At 49.3% G+C, this 24,138-nt stretch overlaps 8 protein-coding genes and 1 non-coding gene across 9 annotated transcripts; 4 read left to right on the forward strand and 5 right to left on the reverse strand.

The window, feature by feature from the left end:
• Positions 1 to 211: 211 nt before the first annotated feature.
• On the reverse strand, positions 212 to 1,927 carry GGS25DRAFT_439921 (aldehyde dehydrogenase). Its single transcript, XM_049258721.1, has 3 exons — positions 1,833 to 1,927; positions 1,265 to 1,720; positions 212 to 1,204 (listed from the first exon to the last, which is right to left on the reverse strand). The coding sequence occupies exons 2-3, from the start codon at positions 1,708 to 1,710 to the stop codon at positions 223 to 225; spliced, it is 1,428 nt and encodes a 475-aa protein (XP_049112790.1). The 5' UTR covers positions 1,711 to 1,720; positions 1,833 to 1,927; the 3' UTR covers positions 212 to 222.
• Positions 1,928 to 3,249: 1,322 nt separating this feature from the next.
• On the reverse strand, positions 3,250 to 4,041 carry GGS25DRAFT_506065 (Sm-like ribonucleoprotein). The gene is made up of 2 exons (XM_049262272.1): positions 3,732 to 4,041; positions 3,250 to 3,630 (listed from the first exon to the last, which is right to left on the reverse strand). The coding sequence occupies exons 1-2, from the start codon at positions 3,876 to 3,878 to the stop codon at positions 3,373 to 3,375; spliced, it is 405 nt and encodes a 134-aa protein (XP_049112791.1). The 5' UTR covers positions 3,879 to 4,041; the 3' UTR covers positions 3,250 to 3,372.
• Positions 4,042 to 4,521: 480 nt separating this feature from the next.
• Positions 4,522 to 8,256, forward strand: GGS25DRAFT_525166 (PIN domain-like protein; the record flags this gene model as incomplete). Its single annotated transcript, XM_049264735.1, has 1 exon — positions 4,522 to 8,256. One exon carries the CDS (start codon positions 4,522 to 4,524, stop codon positions 8,254 to 8,256), a length of 3,735 nt encoding a protein of 1,244 aa, XP_049112792.1.
• A 1,006-nt stretch (positions 8,257 to 9,262) lies between these two features.
• Positions 9,263 to 9,351, forward strand: GGS25DRAFT_t104. Its single transcript has one exon. It is a non-coding gene; the product is annotated as a tRNA-Val (tRNA).
• Positions 9,352 to 10,086: 735 nt separating this feature from the next.
• GGS25DRAFT_506075 (ribosome recycling factor) lies at positions 10,087 to 11,521 on the forward strand. The gene is made up of 2 exons (XM_049262273.1): positions 10,087 to 10,344; positions 10,433 to 11,521. Exons 1-2 carry the CDS (start codon positions 10,280 to 10,282, stop codon positions 11,292 to 11,294), a joined length of 927 nt encoding a protein of 308 aa, XP_049112793.1. The 5' UTR covers positions 10,087 to 10,279; the 3' UTR covers positions 11,295 to 11,521.
• Positions 11,498 to 13,164, reverse strand: GGS25DRAFT_506076 (uncharacterized protein). Its single transcript, XM_049262274.1, has one exon. The coding sequence runs from the start codon at positions 13,027 to 13,029 to the stop codon at positions 11,800 to 11,802; it is 1,230 nt and encodes a 409-aa protein (XP_049112794.1). The 5' UTR covers positions 13,030 to 13,164; the 3' UTR covers positions 11,498 to 11,799.
• A 152-nt stretch (positions 13,165 to 13,316) lies between these two features.
• Positions 13,317 to 15,547, reverse strand: GGS25DRAFT_506079 (Aldehyde/histidinol dehydrogenase). The gene is made up of 3 exons (XM_049262275.1): positions 15,352 to 15,547; positions 14,993 to 15,161; positions 13,317 to 14,938 (listed from the first exon to the last, which is right to left on the reverse strand). Exons 2-3 carry the CDS (start codon positions 15,119 to 15,121, stop codon positions 13,463 to 13,465), a joined length of 1,605 nt encoding a protein of 534 aa, XP_049112795.1. The 5' UTR covers positions 15,122 to 15,161; positions 15,352 to 15,547; the 3' UTR covers positions 13,317 to 13,462.
• Positions 15,548 to 15,604: 57 nt separating this feature from the next.
• On the forward strand, positions 15,605 to 18,470 carry GGS25DRAFT_506083 (glycoside hydrolase family 79 protein). The gene is made up of 4 exons (XM_049262276.1): positions 15,605 to 16,000; positions 16,075 to 16,364; positions 16,421 to 17,048; positions 17,133 to 18,470. Exons 2-4 carry the CDS (start codon positions 16,205 to 16,207, stop codon positions 17,998 to 18,000), a joined length of 1,656 nt encoding a protein of 551 aa, XP_049112796.1. The 5' UTR covers positions 15,605 to 16,000; positions 16,075 to 16,204; the 3' UTR covers positions 18,001 to 18,470.
• A 410-nt stretch (positions 18,471 to 18,880) lies between these two features.
• On the reverse strand, positions 18,881 to 20,216 carry GGS25DRAFT_440012 (uncharacterized protein). The gene is made up of 3 exons (XM_049258722.1): positions 19,794 to 20,216; positions 19,412 to 19,708; positions 18,881 to 19,327 (listed from the first exon to the last, which is right to left on the reverse strand). Exons 1-3 carry the CDS (start codon positions 20,036 to 20,038, stop codon positions 19,084 to 19,086), a joined length of 786 nt encoding a protein of 261 aa, XP_049112797.1. The 5' UTR covers positions 20,039 to 20,216; the 3' UTR covers positions 18,881 to 19,083.
• Between the last annotated feature and the right edge of the window lie 3,922 nt (positions 20,217 to 24,138).

Genomic DNA, 24,138 nt, shown 5'->3' on the forward strand with positions numbered 1-24,138 from the left:
TCTCCAAGGTTACCTATATAATATGTAATTACAGGGATTGTAGAACTATGGAGCTTGGACCAAATTATTGCACTATTGAAGCTCTTGAAGGTCTTACATAATCTCTCCATTATTAACATATTAACATATGATCTCTTCACTTCCAAGCTTCTTTTTCTTCTCACTTCACTTTTCTTTTTTAATTTAATGGTTATCACTTGAATTAATATAGTGTCTATCTCATTAATTTTTCCAGGTGATTGTCTTCGATCGAACCCATTCCTCCAACCCAGTCAGGGCATTGAATCGGCCATATCCACTCGACTTGGCTCCTCCATGAGGCAATCCCGCTTCGTCATGGATAGTCATACTGTTGATATGTACCGCACCAGTCTCGATGCCCTTGGCCAGTCGCAACGCCGTTCTTAGGTTCTCTGTGAAGATAGAAGAAGTGAGACCATACTCGGTGTCGTTGGCCACTCGTAATGCTTCTTCTTCAGTTTCAACCTCGATCAGGCTCGCCGACGGACCAAATGATTCTTGCTTGTATATGTCCATTTCAGGGGTCACCTTGCTGACGAAAACTGGACGCATTCTCGTCTTCGTGCTCTGTTCGGTTTCGATATCTCCGTTGAGAAGGGAAGCCCCTTTGCTAATGGCATCCTTGACAAGTCTCTTGTTCTTCTCAGCTGCTTGCTGGTTGATCAAAACCAGCGCATCGCCTTGGGGTGGATGCATTTGCTCCACCTTCTCCGTCAACTTCGCTTCGAATGCTTTGCTGATCTTCTTATGCACGATGATCTTCTCCGTCGCCATACATATTTGTCCGGAGAAGAAGAAAGCCCCTGCGATGCACTGTGTGGCAGCAACGTCCAAGTCTGCATCCTCCCACACGATAGCCGGTGCTTTACCTCCGAGCTCCAGAACGACAGGTTTTAGATACTGGCCTGCCAGCTTTCCGATAATCCTCCCAACCATGGTGCTCCCGGTGAAGTTAATTTTCTTGATTTCCGGATGTGCGATGATGAACTCTGTTACTGATGGTGCATGCGCTGGATCAGTTACTATGTAGTTTAAAACCCCTTTGGGAAGACCCGCTTCAGTGAGGACAGACACGATGGCCCGCTGCACCCGAGGGGCCGTTTCGGTGCCTTTCATGACGACTGTACAGCCAGCCGCAATAGGGAAGAGTATTGCACGCGTGCCCAAGATATATGGAGCATTCCTTTCAAATGGTGAGCTTTCATGTTTTGAATCTAATTGAGAGTTAAGAGGAGGTGCTTACCAAGGAGCCATTGCGAATGCAACACCATATGGCTCTTTCAGGACCAGTGCCGTGGAATTTACATCTGCACAAGCCGGAGATGTGCCTTCTAAAGTGGTTACTCGGCCAGCCACATCCTTATACATCTGAATGACGAGGTTAATGTTGAAGTCGGCCCAACCTCGTGGTGCGGCAATTTCGTCCTTCATATATTCAGCTAGTTCGTCTCGCCTCCTTTCCATTATCTCTGCCGCCTTGAGGAATATATCTCGGCGCTCAGACGGACGTGAATCTCGCCATGTTCGACCAGCAATCGCAGCAGCCTCGATGGCTGCTGACGCATCCGCCTCTGTTGCAATACCACATCTATGCACTACTTTTCCTGTGTCAGGTGACTTTACCTCGAAGGTGTCCTTGACGTGGCGTTCCTCGCCGTTGATGACAAACGGGACTGTGTATGCGGACATGACTGGGTATCTATACGAATATGTGATGTGAGGTGGCCGATCAAGGAGACTGAGGATGTGTTTTGTATGTGCTATGCTGGGACTGGCTTCACTATAAATGCCAGCAAAGTATAATCGGCTACCTATACGCTAACGACGGAGTCGGTCGGTTTTAGTATCGCACCGCATGTGAGGTTGTTCGAAATTGATTGTGGAACACAGCTACTATGGTATTACCGAGCATTCCAGGTTATTACAGTACTAGAGGACTATCCCTACCTAGTACCTAGGTGTAGTTACTCACACCTATCACTTACTTTAGATTTCCAGGAATGTGATCACGATGTTAGGATTCCGGGTTACCGTTGAAACCAAGCCCCGCATATTCCCATACACCCTAGCTGCCCTACAACTACATGCAGTAGTAATATACCTACGGGGTATTAGCAACGCCCGGGCCCATCATTTCGGTAGTCGTCCGGTAACTTCGCCCGGGAATTGAACGATGAAGTATATGTAAGCCGTATCTTGAACGGGATCTTTTGGCTGCTTGCTAAGAGGATCGTCGTATACGACCGACAAGCAAAAAGTCACACTAATCCAAATATTTCTAAGACTTACGCAACTCCAGCATAAGCCGAGCCCCTTGGAGCTACACCACAAGCTTCCCCCGCGTCTCGTCCGTCGTATGGGATCCCCTTCCAAGCTAACCTAACTGCTTTCACCTCGACCAAAGGCCTGTGACCATCGGCAAATGTACATCATATCTCGCTGTGCTACCCGCTTCGTTTTTACTTTCTCCCAACTTTGCTTTAGTAATTGCTACCCCTAGAATTTTAATAGGGTAGCTGATAAACTTGGCTTCACATTCAATCCCGGTGTTCCGGGTTCAATATCGATATATCCTAGTTCAACAAGCATACCTACCTAACCTCTCGACTTGGCCATAACTCATATAATCACAATATATATATCTTCATTACGTCAGCTCCACATGTCTATCCGCTCAATATTGTAAAGCCCTAGTCGCAGACAAGCTTATATTGCCTAGTAAGTGTCATGATTCCGCAAATGACCTCGAATAATCGAAAAGAATCTTGAATCTGAGCCGGAGTGTCTTATGAATTTATTTTTGATTTCTGTTTGAGTGCCTATATGACCCTTGCAGGCACCAAAGGACGATACTTTCAACGGTGTCTAGGTACCTACCTACCAAGTAGGCACTCATCGAAGTCAGCCCTACACCTTTTGCTGTTTTCTGCTACCTATTCAGGGTTGTAGCTTCTAGTCCAGCCAATGCGTTGCTGTAACACCTTTTTCGAGGACCCTTGCTCCCGAGCTATCCATAATGCTGTAATATTGGCATACTGCCCCTGAACGCCGAATACCGTCAAACTTGCCCAAGACTTCAAAATTATTCATTCACGGGCCGGCCCACTCACACCATCGCAAGGAACCGTGCGCGCCCGGTGTTGCCGTCTGCATGGCTACTGGACATCTTTAGCGTCCCAAGCTCTTTAAACTTCAAAGGTGGTAGGTAGGTAGGTAGGTAGGTAGGTAGGTAGGTAGGTAGGTAGGTAGGTATGTAGATAGGGTATAGTTATCGGGAGCATGGAACGCAAAACGGGGTCTGCCATGTTAAGTTGGCATACGCTTTTCGAACATGGTGGTGCCTTCGTTCAATCATCGGCCACCGTATAGGTCTCTCCTGTCGAATATCGACCGCGTCTTCGCCTGGCTGGAAAACTCTTCGACCTCCATCTTGGTGATGTGCTCTCCGGGGACAACGACCAGACCTAGATATCGCGACGTCATGTTGGCGGTCACTGTGCCTTTACTCTCGTCTTCGGCGACGGCTGCGGCTGCGGCTGCGGCTTCGGCTAGCTTTTGCTGCGATGGGTGGCGGTACTCGTAGGTGAGCGATAAGACGATGTTGTTGTGCTGTAGTTGTAAAAAAATTAAAAATGGTGGGTATTAGCGCATACAGTTTTGCAACGAGAGATGTAGTATTCGCATCATGTTTGAGTCGGGGCGGGACGAACAGTATCGGTGCATTTGAAGGTCCCTATGAAGAGACGGCCGTCGGTTGCGTAGATGCGCAGGTTCTTGTTGAGAAGCGATCGTAGAAATGTGCCCGCTTCGGCTTTCTCGGGGTCCGTCTCTGTGGTTGCGCCGGGGATGATCTCCATTATGCTCGGTGCGCCGAAGAGGTTGTCTATTTAGAATAGTGGAATAAAAGTAAAGAAGTAAAAAGCTGTGAGAGTTGGTGATTTCTTCTTCCAATCATGTCATGCGATTATGAAGTAATGAAGTAATTAGATATGTACTAGTAGTACCTAACCTAGATAAAATATGGTGGCATTGATTGCGTCGTAGGGACTTATCGATATGTAGCCCTTGCTTGCAGTGGTCCGCCACATTAAGCTTACTGGGTACTAGGCGGGTAAACCCCTGCTAGGTACCCCTCTAGTAGGGCCTCTAGACCTAAACGCGGTCCATTGTCGCGGGTGTTACTGTACATGCAAGTTCTCAAGTCATCGTTATTCGTCATCTCTATTTCCGTTTCTTATTTACATACAAAGTACATCTCCTCTCTAGGCAACAATTTCACTTCTTTAAAACTTCAAATGCTTTAAACTTGAACTCGGTCTCGAAACCCAGACTCGGACTTGGACTTTTTGATCTCAAGCATTCAGATCAACATCACCCATCATGCGGCTTCTTTTACATAATACATGAGTGATCTATCTCTGTCTCATAGAATCCAATAAACAACCGATTGTATCCTTAATTCTCGACTTTTGGTATTATAATAGCATTCATTGTGTGGAGATGGGTGTAAACGGCCTTTGGACGGTGATACAGCCTTGCGCTCGACCGACAAACCTTGCCACCTTGAACCGTAAACGTCTCGCCGTCGATGCATCGATTTGGATTTACCAATTCCTAAAGGCCGTCCGCGACAAAGAAGGAAATGCTCTACGCAACTCTCACGTTGTCGGTTTCTTCCGGCGCATATGCAAGCTGCTGTGGTTCGGCATCCAGCCTGTCTTCGTCTTCGATGGTGGCGCACCTGCCTTGAAACGCCAGACTATTACGAGCCGGAAGCAGAGACGGGAGGGCAGGAGAGAGGATGCGGTCCGCACGGCTGGCAAGCTGCTGGCCGTGCAGATGCAGCGCATGGTTGAAGAGGAGGGTGAGAAGCGTCGGCGGAAAAGAGAGCGTGAGGAGCAGGGGAGACCTGATGTAGAAGAGCCTGCTGAGGAGATCCCGGATGTCGAAAATCTGGTCTACTATGATGAGTTACAAATGACAGCAGACGAACGGAAAAAGAAAAGGAAATTCTACAAGCAGGATGCTTATCACTTGCCAGAGCTAGAGGGTGGTATCGAGAACATGGGCCAGCCTGGCGACCCGCGTATTATGAGTATCGCAGACTTGGAGGAGTACGCGAGGCAGTTTAACAGTGGTGAAGATATCAATATTTACGATTTTAGCAAGATTGATTTCGAGGGCGAGTTCTTCAAAAGTCTACCTCCTGTCGATCGGTATAACATTCTCAATGCAGCGAGAATACGGAGCCGACTAAGAATGGGCCTGAGCAAAGAGCAGTTGGACGCCATGTTCCCCGACAGGATGGCCTTCTCCCGCTTCCAGATTGAAAGGGTACGGGAGAGAAACTATCTGACTCAAAGGCTCATGCAAGAAGCCGGCATGACCGGAACTGACCTTACGTTGGCTAAAAATGCCCGTATAGCCGGCGAGAAGGACCGCGAATATATTCTTATTAAAAATGACGGAGCCGAGGGTGGATGGGCTCTTGGTGTTGTCAGCAAAGACAAAGACCTTGGCGAAATACATAAGCCCATTGATGTTGACGCTCTGGATTTCCAATACCAGACTAAGGAAGAAGAGGAGGACGAAGACGAGGAGGATTTTGAGGACGTTCCTATAGAAGGCTTAAACCGACTACCAAAAGTCCAGCACAGCCAGGAAAATACTCTTGTTGATATTGAGGATGAAGAATCACTTTTTGTTGGACGTAATATGGCAAACGTTGATGACCTCTTCCAGTCTCTGGATGGAGATGATGTCCTTTTAAACGATGAAGAAGAGGATCTTAACCGAGCTATTGCTATTTCTCTTAAAAATCAATATGAAAACCCTTTAGCAGGACAAGAAGAGCAGGAGGAGGAAGAGGAAGAATTTGAGGATGTCCCGGCGCCGGCGCCCGAATGGACTCAGAAAGCCGTCGATCAGCAACCAAAACCCATAAGTTCTACCAGTGGCAGTGCAATTGCGCATATTGTGAATCACAGAGCCATCGCATCTATACCGAAGCCCATGCCTGAGCGACAGGGCAACGATGAGAGTAGCGATAGCGAAGTTGATCTTCGGGCTGCTCTGATTTCTAAGAGAAAGAAGAAAGCCCCGGTCTTTAAGCAACAGGCTGCGCCCACATTTCCAAATGTGAAGAATCCATTTGATGGGCCGTTGCCTTTTGAAAAGTTGGATTGGAAATCTAGTATTTTTACACAGGGCAACCAAGCGCCTGCCAAGATGCCCCAAAAGGAGACCGAAAAAGGACAAGATCTCGATGAATTCGCTGGTGGGTTCATCCGAGAAGATGAAGATGAGAAAGAGCAGGACGGCATAGCTCAAGAAAACGAAGCCGCTCGTCCGCTACCGCCATGGATGGTACAGGACGAAACAGACATTCGTGAGGCTTTGAAAGTTCAACGAGAAATCGAGCATGAGATTAATGAACAAGATCGGGAAGCTGCACTTAAAGAGGAAAGGAGGCGCCGCAAGGATGCAATCATCGAGATCGAATCATCTGATGATGAGAGCGATGTTCAATTTATTGACGCTCCTTTACAGACTCGTCAGAAAAGTCCCGTTGTTGTGGAAGAAACCGGAGCTACTCCAAGATTATCTCCTGCCACCTTGACAAAGGTCAATCCTCCAGTTACTGATGAAGAAGACCAGTTTGGGACTACTCCTCAAGCAAAGGCAAAGGCGATGAATGATAATGTGTCTAGCCCAAAACCAAGGCTATCTTCACCAGAACCAGATTTCGAAGAGGTTGAAATCCCGCAACCGGCAGAACTCAGTGTCACTGTTGACCGGGATGAATCTCCAGAGCCGACATTTGAAGATGTTGAGATGCCTGCCCCAGAAACCATAGAGCAGCCCAATGCATCAGAAACTACGGCCGAAGCTGCTGATGGTGTGATTTTTGGCGACGCCGAATTCAATGATGATGAATTCAGTGACCCCGAGGAAGAAGAGCTACTCGCTCAAATGGCAGAAGAAGCCGAAGAACATGCACGTTTTGCTAGTCAGCTGAATAACAAGTCCGAGAAAGAAAACCAAGAAGCCTACGAGCGGGAACTGAAAGCACTGCGGTCGCAACAGAAGAAAGACCGACGAGATGCGGACGAAGTGACACAAATCATGATTACCGAATGTCAAGCTCTATTGCGCTTCTTCGGCATCCCGTACATTACCGCGCCAATGGAAGCCGAAGCGCAATGTGCCGAGTTGGTGAGACTTGGCCTTGTGGATGGTATCGTGACGGACGACTCGGATACCTTCCTCTTCGGTGGCACGCGGGTGTACAAGAACATGTTTAATAGTAATAAATTTGTCGAATGCTACCTCGGCAGCGACCTGGAGAAGGACCTCTCGCTCTCCCGCGAACAGCTCATCTCCCTAGCCCAACTTCTCGGCTCTGACTACACGGAAGGCCTACCTGGCGTCGGACCCGTAACCGCCGTCGAGATCCTCTCCGAATTCCCGGGCAAGGACGGGCTCACGCAGTTCAAGGAGTGGTGGCAGGACGTCCAGGTCAACAACCGCCCCAAGGATGCCGACCAATCCTCCACCTTCCGCCGCAAGTTCCGCAAAGCCCAGTCCACAAAGCTGTTCCTGCCCTCTGGGTTCCCGAGCCCCGCCGTCTACGACGCCTACCTCAAGCCCGAGGTCGACAGCGACGCCGACCCCTTCCAGTGGGGCGTCCCCGACGTCGCGGGCCTCCGCCAGTTCCTCATGAGCACCATTGGCTGGAGCGAGGAGCGCACGGATGAGGTCCTGGTACCCGTCATTAGGGATATGAACCGTCGCGAGGCCGAGGGCACGCAGAGTAATATCACGCGCTATTTTGAGGGCGGAGTGGGCGTCGGCGCGAAGGCGAAGGAGGTGTTCGCGCCGAGGGAGAAGGTCAAGGGGAGTAAGAGGATGGCGCAGGCTGTTAGTAAGCTCCGCGCGAATGCGGCAGGTGGGAGTGGGGGTGCCGGTGCCGGTGCCGGTGCGTCTGTTGCGGAGGATGCAGGGCTAGCGCCGGCGAGGAAGAGGAAGGCCGGAGATACGATTACGATTAATGATGATGATAATGATATTGACGACGACAATGAAGAAGGGGAAGGAGAAGATGGTGATTATTTACACCAAAGTGGCGAGGGCACGGGTAAGGGGAAAGGCAAGGGTGTTCAAAGGGGCGCTGGTAAGCAAAAGGGTAATGGGAGGGGTAGGAAAGGGGGGAAGAGGGCGAAGGCTCAAGCTTAAGCTTAAGCCTCTACATTATGTTGCCTAGGTACCTACTACAGATAATAGTGAAAAGACCTGAATATTAAAAGATAAAGATCCAAAGGATTGTGCAGACCTCAACTACTATGAAATATTCTCAAATACATCCATTGGCTGTCGCACTTCCTTGTTGTCGTAACCTGCCACCATCTCCTCCTACCTATGTAGGTATAACGACTTTGAGTGATGGAAGATTGTATAGTTGTCTTGCTAGATGGCCCAGGCCGCGCATTGTACTAGGTTGTGATCGAGCTTGCACGAACCTGAACTTGCATCAGTTCATGTTAGTTAGGTGATTTAGTTGCACAGCACTTTTGACGATTCATACTGCTGGTGATTTGGTGTTAGGTATTGGAATTGGGCGATGTTTGTGGGAATTGCTTCATGAGAAGACTCTGAGACTTTGGCTCACATTAGCATGTTCGATGTTTATCTAAACACAAATTTACTCTTTAAATGCTTCGGTGTTGGTGCGACATCTTTTAAAAGTCCTGTGTGATTCATTCCATACATAGACTTTCCGATGCTAAATGAGTTAACTAACTACCCGCATAGGACGGACTTGGGTTAAAGATATGATTATTTATTATTGATGCGCAGTCAGTTAGCTAGAGAAAGAAGAGAAACCAAGGCACTGCTTCGGAGAGATAACTATTGGAAGAGCTGAGCAAAAAGGCTTGCTGGGTTTGCGCAACCAGATCGTTCATTGCCATCCGTACAGTAGTTACCTCCTGAGCATCGAGCTGCCTGACGAAACAAGCGGCACGGGCGGCGCAGGTCTTCTCAGGCCTAGTTAGTCGCAATCGTGATAATTCCTTCAGTCATGTATCATTGTGGATTCGCAAGTTAACTGATCCGTTTTAGCCAACCTACATACCTGGGCTGGTTAGTTAGTACCTAATTTATTATGAAGGCTTCTCCGTAGGCTAGCTTACTTACATAGGTTTAGTTATAGCTAAAATAAGCAGCACACTTTTTCATCCCCGGTCGACTGGTGTAGTGGTTATCATGTTTGCTTTACAATACTATGTTGTACTACGCAAAAGGTCGCAGGTTCGATCCCTGCGTCGACCAATTTGTTTTTGTTGTTGTTAACCATGTAACACATGTTTGTCACGACATTACTTTTTCTTTTTCTACCTTGACTACCTTCATATTATCCCCTAATGTAATGAATAGTTATGCTCGTTTAAAATATGTCGCGCGGTGTATTATAAGCGTCACAATGCTTATCGAGGTGCATCTACATACATAGATCATAGATGGCCACAATCACTGATAAGATAAGAACGTCGATTGGGTGGGAGGGTTTTGGATGGAAAATGGATGGAAAAGGCTAAGCGAGTAACTAGTCATTAATACTTCGTTCTGTCGAGATATGCTAGGAAGGGTTAAAATATGTGTGTGTGTGTGTGGGCGCGCCACGGGCTGAGCCGTCTATGTATTCTAGAAGCAGGTTCGGGCTTTTACATGCATACATAGATGATAGGCATGATGTATGTATCCGGATTCCGGTGGCTTCATTGTTTGCGACAGGATGCTATTTGGGCGATGAGCCTGGAAGACTTGAATTAATACACTAGGGATATATATAACTACTGTGAATAGCCAAGTGGTGCGGGACAGTGAAGAATATAGCACTCAAGAGTATATATCCAGACTCCTATTTAAGCTTACTATAATCGAAGTTTATATACCAAGGTTGAGTGTGTTCATAGTTTTAATTGAATTATATAATTGAATTATATAACTAGGTATACACTTGCTCTTTCCTGAGATATAGAAGTTAAGAAATTGAAGGCCTGGCCCTGGGACTGCTAGGTCAGGTACAAGGGAAGGAACTTCAAGGAAGCATCTAACTAGTTAGTCAACGAACTTATCGATAAGTACAATACGACCAGTCAACTGTAGAGTTTATGAAGTTTATGCATGCAACAAGCAAATACACTCAACACTAAAATTTCGATTTCACGAACAATTTTCTTTCGATCTTACCCAAGCCATGCGAAACACTGCCGCCAGAGCGCTCCTACGGCAAGGCCTTACTATTCCTGAGCTTGGGAGGGTGTGTGTAATCCCCAATTGCCTTCAAGAGAAAGAGAGAGAAAAAAGACACTTCAACTTACACTTATAATTTTTTTTTGAAAAAATAAAGCAGTCACGATGTAATCCGACCAGCCTTCAATGCGATCAACGCTAAAAGGCCACAATGTCTTCGCCAACGAGGCCCCGAAATCTCATCCCCTCGTCTTCCCCTAGACAACTTGAGGGCTTTCCACACCACCACCGCCGCATACAAGAGTAAACCGGGGAAAGCCAAAGACACGAAGTCGAAGAAAAATAATAATTCCAGCAACGGTGCTGCTGCCACCACCGAGACCGAGAACAGCCACGACGACGACGACGACCCCAACGGTCCAAAACACCCGCCCGCGAACCCCGAAAACCCACTCGACTTCGCAGACGTGCTGTCGCGCATGCGTCGGCACGACGAGTACTTCCGCGGGGCTTTGAAGAAGCTGAAAACCGGCGGGCGCTTCAACCCCGACATCCTCGGGACCCTGCGCGTGCAGCCCGACCGCAAGAACAGCGCCGTGACCTACCCCTTGCGGGAGCTGGCGCAGGTGAGCTCCCAGGGAGGCCGCATCGTGTCGGTGCTGGCGCACGAGGAGGCGTACGTGAAGCCGATCCTGAGCGCGGTGCAGGCGAGCCCGGACTTCAACCAGCAGCCGCAGCGGGTGCCGGACAACGAGCTGGAGCTGCTGCTGCGCATCGAGCCCGAGAGCCGCGAGGACCTGCTGCGCCGCGTCAAGGCCACCTGCAACGACTGGCGCGACCGCGCCCGCGCCACCCGCCGCTGGCGCGAGAAGCACCACGCCAACTGGCGCAAGGACGGCGGCATGGGCCCCGACCTCAAGCGCGCTGCGGAGAAGGAGCTCGACAAGGTTGTCAAGGCGAAGATGGTCGAGATCGATGATGCCGAGAAGGAGGCGCTGAAGGCGGCGGAGAGTAAGTAGAATGGTTAGAGGGATAGATGGCTAGATCAAGACGGTTGTTGTTGCTTGCCTAGACAAGACATACCCTAAAAGTTCAATGTTTGTAGATGCCTGCATCTGTACCATATACCTAGGTGCATGGCTAAATACCACATGGAAAAAAGTTATGTAGAATATCAATAGTCCATTCAAGCGATCACTTAGGCCCAATCAACCGAGACGTGTATGCTGCGAGTGTGTTTTTGTATGTGTATGTACCTAACCTAACCTAACCTACGTAGGCAGTATAAAATGTACACTCACTGGCTCAAGTGTTGTTGTTGTTACAAGCGCCTTGACTCGCGTGATCATACGAGACGAGGCAAGATACCCAGGCCTATGTAGAGCCCAAGTCAGAGCTTTTTAATTCTTCCCCCCTATTTTTTTTTTTTTAGTAAAAAAAAGGTGATAGAAAAGGATCGCCATATCACTAGCAACGACGGCCCTCACTTCTTATGATAGCCCCACCGCTACCCTGCTCAGCTTACTACAGCCTAAGCAAAGTCTTGACCTTATGCTCGATGGCCCTCTCGGCACCGACATTCCACGTGCCATCCCTCTTGACATAGCTCCTGACCATAGCGAGCGTGTCGTTCGGCTCCGCGTACTTCGGCCCCTCGTAGCGTCCCAGTACCGCGTCCTCGAGCACCGCGGCCTTGACCTCCTCGGGCGCCTCGAACTTCCGGCCCTTCATGACGTTCTTCTTCCACGCCTGCCCCTCCTCGGAGGGGGGCACGAAGGCGCCGTTCTTGTTGGCCCACGACTGCACGAGGTCGACGGGGGGCTCGAGGGCGAGCGGGTGGTAGGGGCGGCCGCTGCCGAGGATGCGCGCCTGGCGGATGACGGCCTCGCCGGTGCTGAAGGGCGTGCGCGAGGTCGCGAGCGCGGGGCCCCAGCCCGCGAGGATGTCGAGGGACAGGGCCGGGTTGTACGGCGTGTCCACGCCCATCTCCTTCGACGCCATGTACTCCCGCACCGACGAGTCGTACATCAGGCCCATGTCCAGCTCGTCCTCCTCTCGTCCCTTCCGCCCCGCGTCGTCCCTGTCTCGGCGGCCGCGCCCTCCTCGGCCACCCCGACCACCTCGACCACCTCGACCACCTCTGCCGGCGCCGCCACCGCGCCCGCGCCCGCGGCGTGGTCGGTCGTCTCGGTTGCCGCCCATTGGTCCACCGCCGCCGCCGCGACCTCGGAAAAAGGAGCCTCCTCCTCCTCCTCCGCGCCCGCGGAAGCCGCCTCGGATGATATTTGGCGCGCCGCCACCACCGCCGAAACCACCACCACCCCCACCACCGCTGCCGCCTGGCTCAACGGCCCGCCCGTCCCCGTCAACCCTCCTAATGCCTTTGAAGCCGCCGCGAGGTAAGCTCGCGAGCGAAATCACATTGGAGCCCAGAGCTCGGATCGGCGGGCGGGGGGGCGAAGCATCTTCGGGGGCGGCAGGTCTTGATGATGATGGGGATAACGGTCCTGTCGGCTTATTGAACGTGCCGTCCACGGAAGCGATCAGATCGTTGAAAGCGGCCGCGGCTCGCAGGCGGCTGGAGGGCCGGTCATTATCGTCGTTGTTGTTGTTGTTGTTGTTGTTGTTGTCGGAGGCGGCGCCCCGTCGCGCGGATATGGAGAACTGTCGCAGCGAGGCGGCGATGCCGTCGGCGACCCGGTTTATGTCTGGTCGTGCGCGGCCGACGGCCGAGTGGAGCGGGTTCCGAATCATTGAGACGAGACCCAGCTTATGTGTGTGTGTGAAGGTGAGAGAGGAGGAATTATTATTGAGGCTCCCGGGTCTTCATCTAGGTGGATTTTTGATTTTTTGATTTTTGAGGTTTGGAGGTTTTGGAGCTATCGAGATTTCGAGATTCCGATAAACTTAATAAACTTAATTATTCTCCGAAGCTTAGACGATTTAATTGCGATTGATGAATTTATGTAATTACGTAGTAGAGGGGTATTTCATTATCGCGATACAAGCACTTCTTTAGATGCATAACCAAGATATCAATATGAAAGCACAATTTGAACTTATTCAACAGTCTTGGCTTCATTGATCATCTATCTTACAGTTGATGGGTTACCTATATAGAGTTACTCAGGTCCGATTCTAACTCATAACACCTACATCGTAGCTTTGCCATTAAAGAAAATACCAATCAACCTTGCAATGACTTGTTATTGCCTCCCCATGTTATCGTCTTGATGTTCAAGTATTCGTCGATGCCATACTTGGATCCTTCCCTGCCAAATCCAGATTGCTTCACACCACCAAATGGTGAAGCAGTATCCGAGATCAAGCCGGTATTAACACCTACCATTCCCACTTCCAACGCTTCAGCAACTCGGGTTATCCTCTCCAAGTCTCGCGAGAAGAAGTAGCCCGCAAGGCCAACCTCGGCAGAATTTGCTAGGTCAACTACCTCCTTTTCAGTTGCGAAGGGGAATAGTCCGGCTACAGGTCCAAAGGTCTCCTCGCCAGCAAGAGCCATATCTTTTGTCATGCCCGTAATGACAGTAGGTTGGTGAAAGTTAGCACCTAGATCTGGCAACTTCTGTCCACCCACCACAACCTTGCCGCCCTTCTGCTGGGCATCCTTGATGTGGGCTTCCACTTTCGAGACAGCCCGATCGTGGATCAGAGGTCCGTGAGTGACACCCTCGTCAAACCCGTTGCCAACCTTGAATTCCTTAACTTTCTCGGCGAATTTATTGGCAAACTCGTCGTAGATTCCCTTTTGGACGTAGATCCTGTTGGCACAGACGCACGTCTGGCCCGATGATCTAAATTTGGAAGCAATTGCACCCGTCACTGCCGCATCGACGTCGGCATCATCGAAGACGATGAATGGCGCATTACCTCCCAGCTCCATAGACAAGACTTTCAGGGTCGGGGATGCTTGCTTCATGAGGAGACTGCCCACGTTTGTCGATCCCGTAAAAGATATCTTCCGGACCGTAGGATGGGTCGCTAATGTCTCTCCGACTTCGGGTGTGTTTTTCAGAGTCGTCACGAAATTAACAACACCCTTGGGAATCCCCGCTCGGTGGGCCAGTTCAGCCAATGCCAACGCGGTGAACGGTGTCTCTCCTGGTGCCTTGACAACCACTGTACATCCAGCTGCCAGAGCAGGACCAAGCTTTCTTGTTACCATTGCAGCGGGGAAATTCCACGGCGTGATGAGTCCACAGACACCCACGGGCTGCTTGATGGTCACCACCCTATTTGCGGCCACAGTGGCTGGTATCGTGTCGCCGTATATTCTTGGCGCTTCTTCGCTGAACCACTCGAAGAAACTAGCAGCGTAGTTTACCTCGCCCTTTGCATCCGCAAACGGCTTCCCGTTTTCCCACGTGATTAGTTTGGCGAGGTCGTCCGCATTTTCTACCATCAAGTCATACCACTTGCGGAGTAACTTAGCCTTCTCACGACCTGTCTTTGTGCGGAAGGTTGGGAAAGCAGCGGCGGCGGCAGCGATGGCTTTTTCAGTATCCTTGCCAGTGAACTCCGGACATGTCCCGATGAAGGCGCCCGTTGCCGGGTCATGCACCTCGAACGTCTTATTCGATGCTGCCTTGACCCATTCTCCGTTTACATAGCAGACATCGGTCTTGAAGAGCGATGGATCGCGAAGCTATAACAGTGAGCATATATTTGATGTAATACTTGGAGTATTCAAGAGTCTTACCTTGGGAGCTTTACTAGACGCTAACCGAGACATCACAAGGGGTAGACTCGTCCTTTGGAAACTCGATCTCACGGCAAGTCGTGGTGAAGAGGAGATTACACTCCGTTGTATGCTCCTAAGGAGAGTCATTGTGAAGCGACTTGAGGGAGACGATTGATCAAGATTAGAACTAGCAGAGGATGATTAGGTCACGATGAAGTAGAGGTAGTCAGGTAAGTATTAGAGAACCAATGAATGGAATTATTAAGTTAAGGCATGATAGGACCTTAACTATCACGATACTACACTACCAGGATGATAGTAGGTATATGTTTACTACTAGCCCTGGAGCCTGGAGGTATGAAAAGGATGTATTGTACCTAAGATGAATTAGCTTTAGGGTAACTTGAAGTTATGTACTAAGATATGAAGTGTTTAGTACATTGGTAGTAACTTAAACAGCTTCAATCAGGCCAAGTGACGTCGGCAAGATACTTGGAATTGGTAATATTGACGACATCGGCCAATTATGAGGGGCACTTATCCAGCACTACGGCGTACTGTGTACAATACAAGCTCTCCCCCACCGAGTCCCCAAAGCTCGCTGTGGGGTAACTATTTATACCGGCGTATACCGGTGTAGCTACCCCTGATTAGGCAGGTCCACCCTGAGTTCTGTTCTGTTTCTCTTTACTTTTTTTTTTACCTTTTCTACTTTTTTTTACTTTTTATTATCTTAGAGGACCCTCAATCTCGTGTCTCACTCTTTATATTCCAGGTTATCACCACAAATATCCATAATTCATTTCAATTGCTGATTTTATTTTGTAATGAGGATAAATACTCGATGTCTCGGTTCTTTGGGTAGGTAAGAGAGCCAGGTACATAGGTTGCAGCCGGAATGTTACCTGAGTGTACCCCACATTCAGTGCGTTATGCACTCCAAGGAGACAACACTGTTTAGTTGTATTCTTACGTTCGAAAGAGGCAGCTCATTGTGTGAAGCTGTATGTCATTTGTAGGCTGAAGGTAGTAGAAGCGTCCTATTCTGATATCATGTACATACCTACTTTACGAGAAGCCTCGGTTCTGACGCGACCTAGAAAGGGGGGCTTGAGGTTTAGATCATGTAGGATTTCATAGACGCCCCTTATTTACAATATCCTATATCTTGGATTTCTTGTTGGCATCATCCACACGGCAGGTAGGAATAAACCTACACGATCTATCACCATGCGTAGTCTCGCAATGCTAGTAGCACAGGCAAGTTTGTCTATGGCCAAGCCCCTAGCCAACCTTGCTGGGAGTCTTACGAAACCTATAAACGCCAGCCAACCTCTAGATGGATTCATTAGCTACTCCATTGAGTTCTCGTCATTTCCGGATTTTGCAGGTAAGACAAGATCCTGCCCGAGAACAGGTCTATGACATTCCTTATACACAGGCCAGGCAACCTATCGCATCCTAACGAGTTCTCGAACAACTTACTGAACAATCTCGCTTCCCTTGCTGGGACTAAGCCGTACATACGGGTTGGAGGAAATACTCAAGACTACGCTATATACAATCCTGACTTAGCTGTTGCCCTGAACGGCACTTACAACCTTTCGAGGTCTGCGGACTACCCAACCACCATCGAAATCGGGCCTTCGTATTTCGAGTCGTACCACACTTGGCCAGACGTGAAGTTCTCTCATGGCTTCAACCTGGGCGGGAACCACGACGACAGGCAATGGGAGTCGCTCCTGGAGACGGCTGCCGTGGCTTGCAAGGCCATTGGAAAAGACAGGCTCTACTGGTGGGAATACGGCAACGAACCTGACCTATTCACGACGAGCAACCAGGGGCCGGTCAGATCACCAGAATACAACGAGTCGGATTACGTAACGGAGTGGCTAAACGGAACGAGAGCAATCAGGGACGTAATTGAGTCGAACTGCCCGGACCTTCTCAGTCACGATACATACGGATACCTGGCCCCTTCGTTTGCCGGCATTAATAACCATCTTAAATCGTCTGTAACCTGGGCCGACGGCCTTGACAAAGACGAGAGCATAAAACTCTTCTCTTCCCATAAGTATGTATCTTACCTATACCCCCCCCCCCCCCCCCCCCCCCCCCCCATCCCTTCCCGGTGCCCATCTCACCTCCAAAACCACAGCTACATATCCAGCTCCGACACCCCCGGCGTAACCCTCCAAGGCACCCTAATGAACCACACACGCACCTCTCTCAGCATCGCCTCGCACACCGCCGAGAAAGCCGCCCTACACCCATCCACCCCCTACATCCTCGGCGAGACCAACTCGCTCTCCAAGCAAGGCCGCCCGGGCCTCTCTAACTCCTTCGGCGCCGCGCTCTGGGCGCTCGACTTCGCCGTGCAATGCGCCACCACGGCCGCGGGAATCGATCGTGTACACTTCCACATGGGCACTGACTATAGGTACGCCTCGTGGCAGCCCGTGGATACGAATAAGACTGCGCGGGGGACGAAGCCGCCGTATTATGGTAATATTGCTGCCGCTATGTTCCTTGTCGGCGGCTCCGCTGGGACGACGGCGACCGTTGTGCCCGTTTCGTTCGAAGCAGACGATGACGACGATGCGAGCGGGGAGACAGACGTAGCATACGCCGCGTACGACACCGCTGGCGCGCTAACGCGCATCCTGGTGCTGAACCTGCGCGCCTACAACTACACGCTCAACGGCACCGGGGGCCCGGAGCTGGACCCGGCTCCCCGGTCTGTGCGGACGTATCGGCTCATCGTCGGTGATCAGAACGTGGATGCGGTGGTCCGCAGGCTGCACGCGAACGGTAGCGACGCCGTCACGGGGATCACGTGGGACGGCTGGAGTTACAATTACGAGCTTGATAGGGGGCGGCCGGTGCGCTTGGATAACGTGACGGTTGGGGAGACGGTGGCGGTTATTAGTGGCGGGGAGGTGCTAGTTGATGTTCCGGATTCCGAGGCCGTGGTGTTGGATTTTGGGGATGCGGGGAGGGGAGGGGTCTGGCGGAGGACTGACTGATGGGACTAAGGTAAGGGGTGCTATGTAAGGGGGTAGGTTAGGAAGGTATGTAGACATGTATGTAGGTATGCATGTGTCTATATTGGGGCGATGGCATACCCGGCTGGGTGGTACTGGCTATGATGCTGATTAAGTCGACACACGCTGGGAGGCTCACGAGAGCTGATTGCTTTGCATCATATTTCTGTATTCACCTGTCTCTAAGCGGGATATATAAGCAGATTTTAATTTCAATAAATGAGAGAACAAATAGTAGAAGCCTTAATTGTGAGAACGCAAAAAGAAAGTACCTAGGTACCTAGGCAGCTAGGGGGACGCAAAAGGGGAACGAGAAATATAAAGAACAGATAAAAAGTAAGAAAAGCAAAAGAAAAATGCGAAGGGTGCGGATTTGAACCCTCACCTTCGGGCGTCCCGCAGTGGCGTTCTCTCCGAACCCGCACTTTTTAAGGGACAGCCGCATGGTGGTGTTCTCACTTTACCACTGCGCCAACATGGGTGGAAATCCCCTGGGAGAATTTCTACCCAGCCAAACACAGGATCCAGTAGATGACGATGATCGTAAAGGGCGAGAGAAGCTGCTCAAATCACAAACTATGTTCAGAATCGCCACGACAAATGACAAAGAACAGATCTCAAAGAATCCTGTGATATATTATCTGTACATCGTACTATAGAGGGAAAAAAGGGGGGGTGCAGCTATAACTACCCCCTTTCCACATTTCGCTTGGTATCAATCAATAAAGCAATCCGCTTCGTACGCACAGTCGTCCTCCACGCCTGTAACCTTCTAACTCGTACAATTCGCCCGTCAAAACCTCGTCCCGTTGTCCAGGTACCTTCGCTAAAGGATGAGAGCGCACTTAAGCCGTCCCTTTCCCCTTTCCCTTTCCCGTTGTAAGCTTCATCCTGTAGGGGCTGGGAATATAATGCCGTGCCCCGCTACCAATTCGCTTCCGGAGCGAGATGAACAACCGTTATAATAGCCCTCGAGGAGATACTGTATCCCTTTTCTTCTTCTTTCTTTTTCTTCTGTTTTTCCTTTTTTTCAAACCCAACGACCCCAGTAGGTACCTAGGCATTTCATGCGTACTGATTCCGCAGCGGAAGATTTCTATCGAGCGTATTAAAGGCCATCGTCCGCGGCGTGTACGGCATGGCCCCGGTCCTCGGCGTCGGCGGGACCCCTTGCATCTCCCACCCGTCTCCCTTCTTCAGGGCGGCGGGCGAACCAGACTCGTCGTCGTCGTCCTTGAAGTTCTGCTTGTCGGCCTCGTTTGGTAGCAGGGCCCAGATGTTTAGGCCGAGGTTGATGACGTAGATAGAGCTGTCGTATATATATATATAATCAGCCAAAGTGCATGGTGGAAAAAGGAGGGGAGAAGGGGAGAGGAAAGAGGTCTTCGCTTACAGCATGAAACACGCGGCGGCAAAAGCGCCTTTGGCCTCGCGGCAGGAGCTCTGGATGTCCTGGTTTGCGGCGACGGTGCATGGCTTAGCGATGTACCAAGCAACGCGGCTTGGATGGTCTGGGTCGAGATAATCGGGGCCGGCTTGACCACCCAGACTTGCCGAGTACAGAGCAGCTAGTGCGAGGTTGATGAATAGGGCCACGATCGGAAACCAGACGTGCATGATGAAGGCGATAAGCTTTGACAGCAGGAGGAACAGACTGAGGACGGAGATGGCGACGTTGAAGTCGGTTATACTGTATGTGCATTACATGCATGGTTAGCTATCTAACACAGGCAGAGGGAAAAAAACCCCCAAACCAGAGCGGCATCATCACCTACGTTTGCGACCAGACAAATGGCAATTTGGGCAGTGGCTCGTAGTTGGCGTACGCCCACAGAATCACATTGGGGCTGGAATTGAAGCCGAGTTCGTGGCCGGCGCGCCATAACTTGGTCCGGTACAGGTCGGGCTGCGCAACGCCGAACATGACCAAAACCGCTACAGTTCCCAACAGCTCCGCTATCATCACGATATACATTGCCCTCGTCGACCTCCATTTTCGTCGCAGCAGTATATACGCCATGGTGAAATCGCTCAAACCGCTTCGCGCTACGAAAATAATCTCCCTTGACTATTTTTTTTTTTTGGAGAAGGCTCCTTGCCTCACTTGTCCTACAATCCGTCGAAAGTCGGCTGCTTCACGCGGGTCGGCTAAATGCGCTGTTTTGTGGGGGATTTTTCTTTGTCTCCCTAAAAGTTGGCTGAATATCACGGTCGCTGGAAGCCAGCAGTTCGATTAATACTTCACATCGGAGCGCCTACGATGGCGGGGGGTGGTGATCGTGACGGGGGAAATGGAGAAATAAGGAATGTTAATACGTCGAAAACTCTCAGAAAGGGAGTTCCGGGATTGATGGGGAAGTTGGCGGTCGACCATTTTTAAAAGAGACAGAGTACGGCGCCAACAACAACCATATGGTTGCCGGCAGGGCGGAAGGGGGTGGGTGTGCAAGTCAAATCACAGGTTTGCGCAAGGTGATATGTCCTGTACGACTGGTAAAGCGCCAATGAGCAACGTTTGAGTAGCTGTAAGCGCCGGCTTGTGGTTCGTTGCGGGCGCTTCACCCCAGCACGAATCTGAGTGGCCATCGTATCCCGTCGCAGGATTGGTTCCATTCACTTTTTTTTGACTGGCCAATGGTTGTTGCTAATGGCTGTGCTGATGGTTGTAGTTATTGTATTGTCCCTACTAGTCTGTATAAGGCGCTGGTTTTTACTATGTATGTACGGCGTAGTACCTAGCAGACGCTGATCGTACGCTACACTGGCTTCACTGACTGCAGACGTATTCTCGTACCTACTAGGTACGATTTTCATTGGTTCGTGCCTTTCGAACTACCCTCTCGGATCTTGGGGTCCGCACGATCCCGTCCCGTATTTTCACTCTGTAAATGAAAGCCCCCCCAAGCCCCCAAGAACCAACCACGCACTAAGCATGTACAGACCTACCATACCCTGTAACGGGGATTGCCCGGCTGCTGCGCAGTGGCCCCCATCGGACAGAAAACTCACCAGGTTAGGTACTTTAATCGGGGATAATCTTGATGAGGCGTTCCAGAGTATCGTACAGTTTGGTGGTCATGAAGAAATCTCATCAGAAGGTGACGATGAAGCCTAATCGAGTTTATACGTGCGCTTCTACCTGCTACCAACGATAGAGAACAGCTTTGCCTCTTTTTTAATTTTGATGAGGACTGGGTTTATCTATTAGCTGAACAGCGAGATGCGGGTCTACCACTTTTCTAACAAGCCAACCAAATTTCAAATTATCGAATTGGCATTCAAGAATAAGATGAAGAAAATGGAGAAAATGGAGATGGAGAAGAAGAAATCCTTTGAGATGAAATCATTGAAATGAAAGGCGGCTGAACTTTTATAACTCCTATGTACTACGACGTCTAAGAGAAGCCAATAACACCTACGACGTACCATAATATTATGGTATGTAGATACATAGTTGCAAGGCTGTGCGTATTCTAGAATATAGGCCTAGGTAGGTATAATGAAGTGCATGTAGCCTGGAGTTATATACAATCGTTTCTAACGCGTGGGGGTAATCGCCTTAACTAGCACGTATTTGACGTAAACTTGATTGTTGCACTGCTGGGCTTAATTTAAGGGGGCTGGTGTTGGAAATGATGATATGGAAAAGAAAAGCAAAATGGAACTACCTGCCCTACGTAAAGTAACCTAACCTAGAAGAAAATCCGAGACAGAAAACCATACGGGCTAGAGTCTCGTCTTTGCAAACCCCAGGCATGTATATAAGGGGGAGGGGGGGTTTAGGGGCGCACTGTCTCTCTTGTCGCCGAGAAGATCCGCTGGGATGCCCGATTTGATGGCGCTTAGCATTAGCAATTGAGATTCGGACGCCGCATTAGGACACACATACATACATATATCACAAATGCTCACCTTTTCGATATTAAGCCAGCCGAGGCACCCCGATAATAAGCCGACGTAATCGAAGATCGACGATCGTGGATGGTCAAGCCAAATCAAGCTGGGAAAATGTGAAAAATGATTGCCCGGGCTCATGACTTGCGCAATCGTCCTTCAACGAGCCGCCCGAACTTGCGTCTTTTGTAAATCAGAATGGTCTAGACTTGGGGATCGACATGGCCCGCCAACTGCCCTTTGCTTACCTAGCTGCCTAGGAATTGTACATACACACACAGTTGGTTCAACCAAGGCTCAACCAAAGCTCAGGCAAGCCGAATTGCGGGCTTCATACCATCAACGGACATACCTACATATGTCTCTGCTGTGGACAAGATCCCCTTCGCTTTCTTTCGAACGAGCCGTGGGGAGAAGACGATCTGTATAAAGAGACCACGTTTGTGCTAAGCCGACTGGGAAGAAAACAGGAATAGATCAGCACTGGGGTTTTCTGGGGGGGCACGTTCACGTGGTTTCAAAAGGCCCGGATATAAACTTATCCAAGTAGAAATTATGGAACATTCAGTGCTTAGTTGGGTGGATAGTTACATGTAGTAGTGTAGGTAGGCAAGGCCTGGCAGGTACAGATACGTAGTATTACATATCCTAGGTAGTATCATTGATGACAAACACACAATCTTGATGTTTCAATGTTGACAAGTTCAAACATTGAAACTCACATACATACTTACATAGCATGATACCAGACAGCCTTGGAGATATGTACATACCAACCTAATCCTACCAAGTTTCGATATAAGACTCAAGCACTATATGTAGCACTGGGTAAGTTACAACTGTTCCGGCTATAGGTTACCGACTACTACATGGCGCACCAAGAGTCTCGTTTGGGTAGCATTTGTTGTCTAAGAATGACTATGGGGAATCCTGCTTCATGCATCAACGCCAGTCACGTTGATATATATTACAGTTGTATGTTGGATCCAGAATCCTGTCTGTCTACCTATCTGCCTATCTATCTACCTATCTATCTACCTATCTATCTACCTACGTAGGGGGCTCAGTGCCTACTATGTATGTTTCTGAGCAATATTACTTGTGATACGTTATAGATACATACTTCGCCTTATGCAGTTCAGTTACATGCACTTGATGTATGCTATACCACGACATCTGGACGCCAACATCGAACTTTGAAATGTCGGTATGCAAAGGATGTAGCACTTGAGGTATTGTACAATTACTGTTGATACATGGTAGATATGTACCTAGTATACCTAGTAATAATACACGGCACTACTAGGTATGTGCTTATACTATTATGCACATCTAGCTACCTAAACTCAATCAGCGTTTCTAGCGTGTCGCTGAAAAGAAAGCATTACACAAGTCTTCAACTAAAATATACCTACCTATCCATAATCCATAATCCATAATCCATAATCCATAATCCATAATCTATAATACTAATAATATATGTCCATAGTAGATATCAATAAGTGCCTAGACATGGATATTTACTATGAGTAAGAATACACGATCTACTATCCTTTTTTATCATCTTCCCCTTCTTTCATTTCACGTGTAATTCGTCCAAATCATCAATATCCATTCAAATCTATTTACATCATGATATACCTATAATACTGTCGTTATATAGGCAACGTTAGGTAAGATATGGCAATATGGATCTTAGGTAAGCTGGCAGGCTGGTAGGGTGCAATGGAGACAATGGAGGCAATGGAGTAGCAGTGCCTGGCACCTGCGCTGCTGCGGCGGGAAGCAAAGTGTTCCCACTGGGCAAAACTAACCTAATTGGGCTTAAGTGATAAACCAACTCCTACCCCCCTTGCTTGTAGTTTGTATGTAGCTTGTATGTAGCTTGTAACTACATAATATGTAGAAGAGATCACCAGTAATACTTTCCCCAAACTGTCACCCGAACTGCTGGAGTTGCAAAGTCTACTGAAGGGTCTGGAACGTGAAAATCAACTGGACCCTTGTCATCTCAATTTCCTTCGGAAGTTCGAATCTACGGTACTTTCCAAGGTTTCTTAGTACCTAGGTACCTAGTAGTTAACTATTCTTACCCACAAACAAAACTAAAAGTTGCAACATTTGAACGTTGAACATTAAACCTCCTTCATCTAGTAAAAAAAATCCATAGTTGCGCAAGTCACTGGTCTTAACATTGAACTACATACACATACATACATCTCTGCT

This window comes from Hypoxylon fragiforme (genome assembly GCF_022984875.1).
Source record: "Hypoxylon fragiforme strain CBS 206.31 chromosome Unknown GGS25scaffold_9, whole genome shotgun sequence".
Lineage (NCBI taxonomy): Eukaryota > Fungi > Ascomycota > Sordariomycetes > Xylariales > Hypoxylaceae > Hypoxylon > Hypoxylon fragiforme.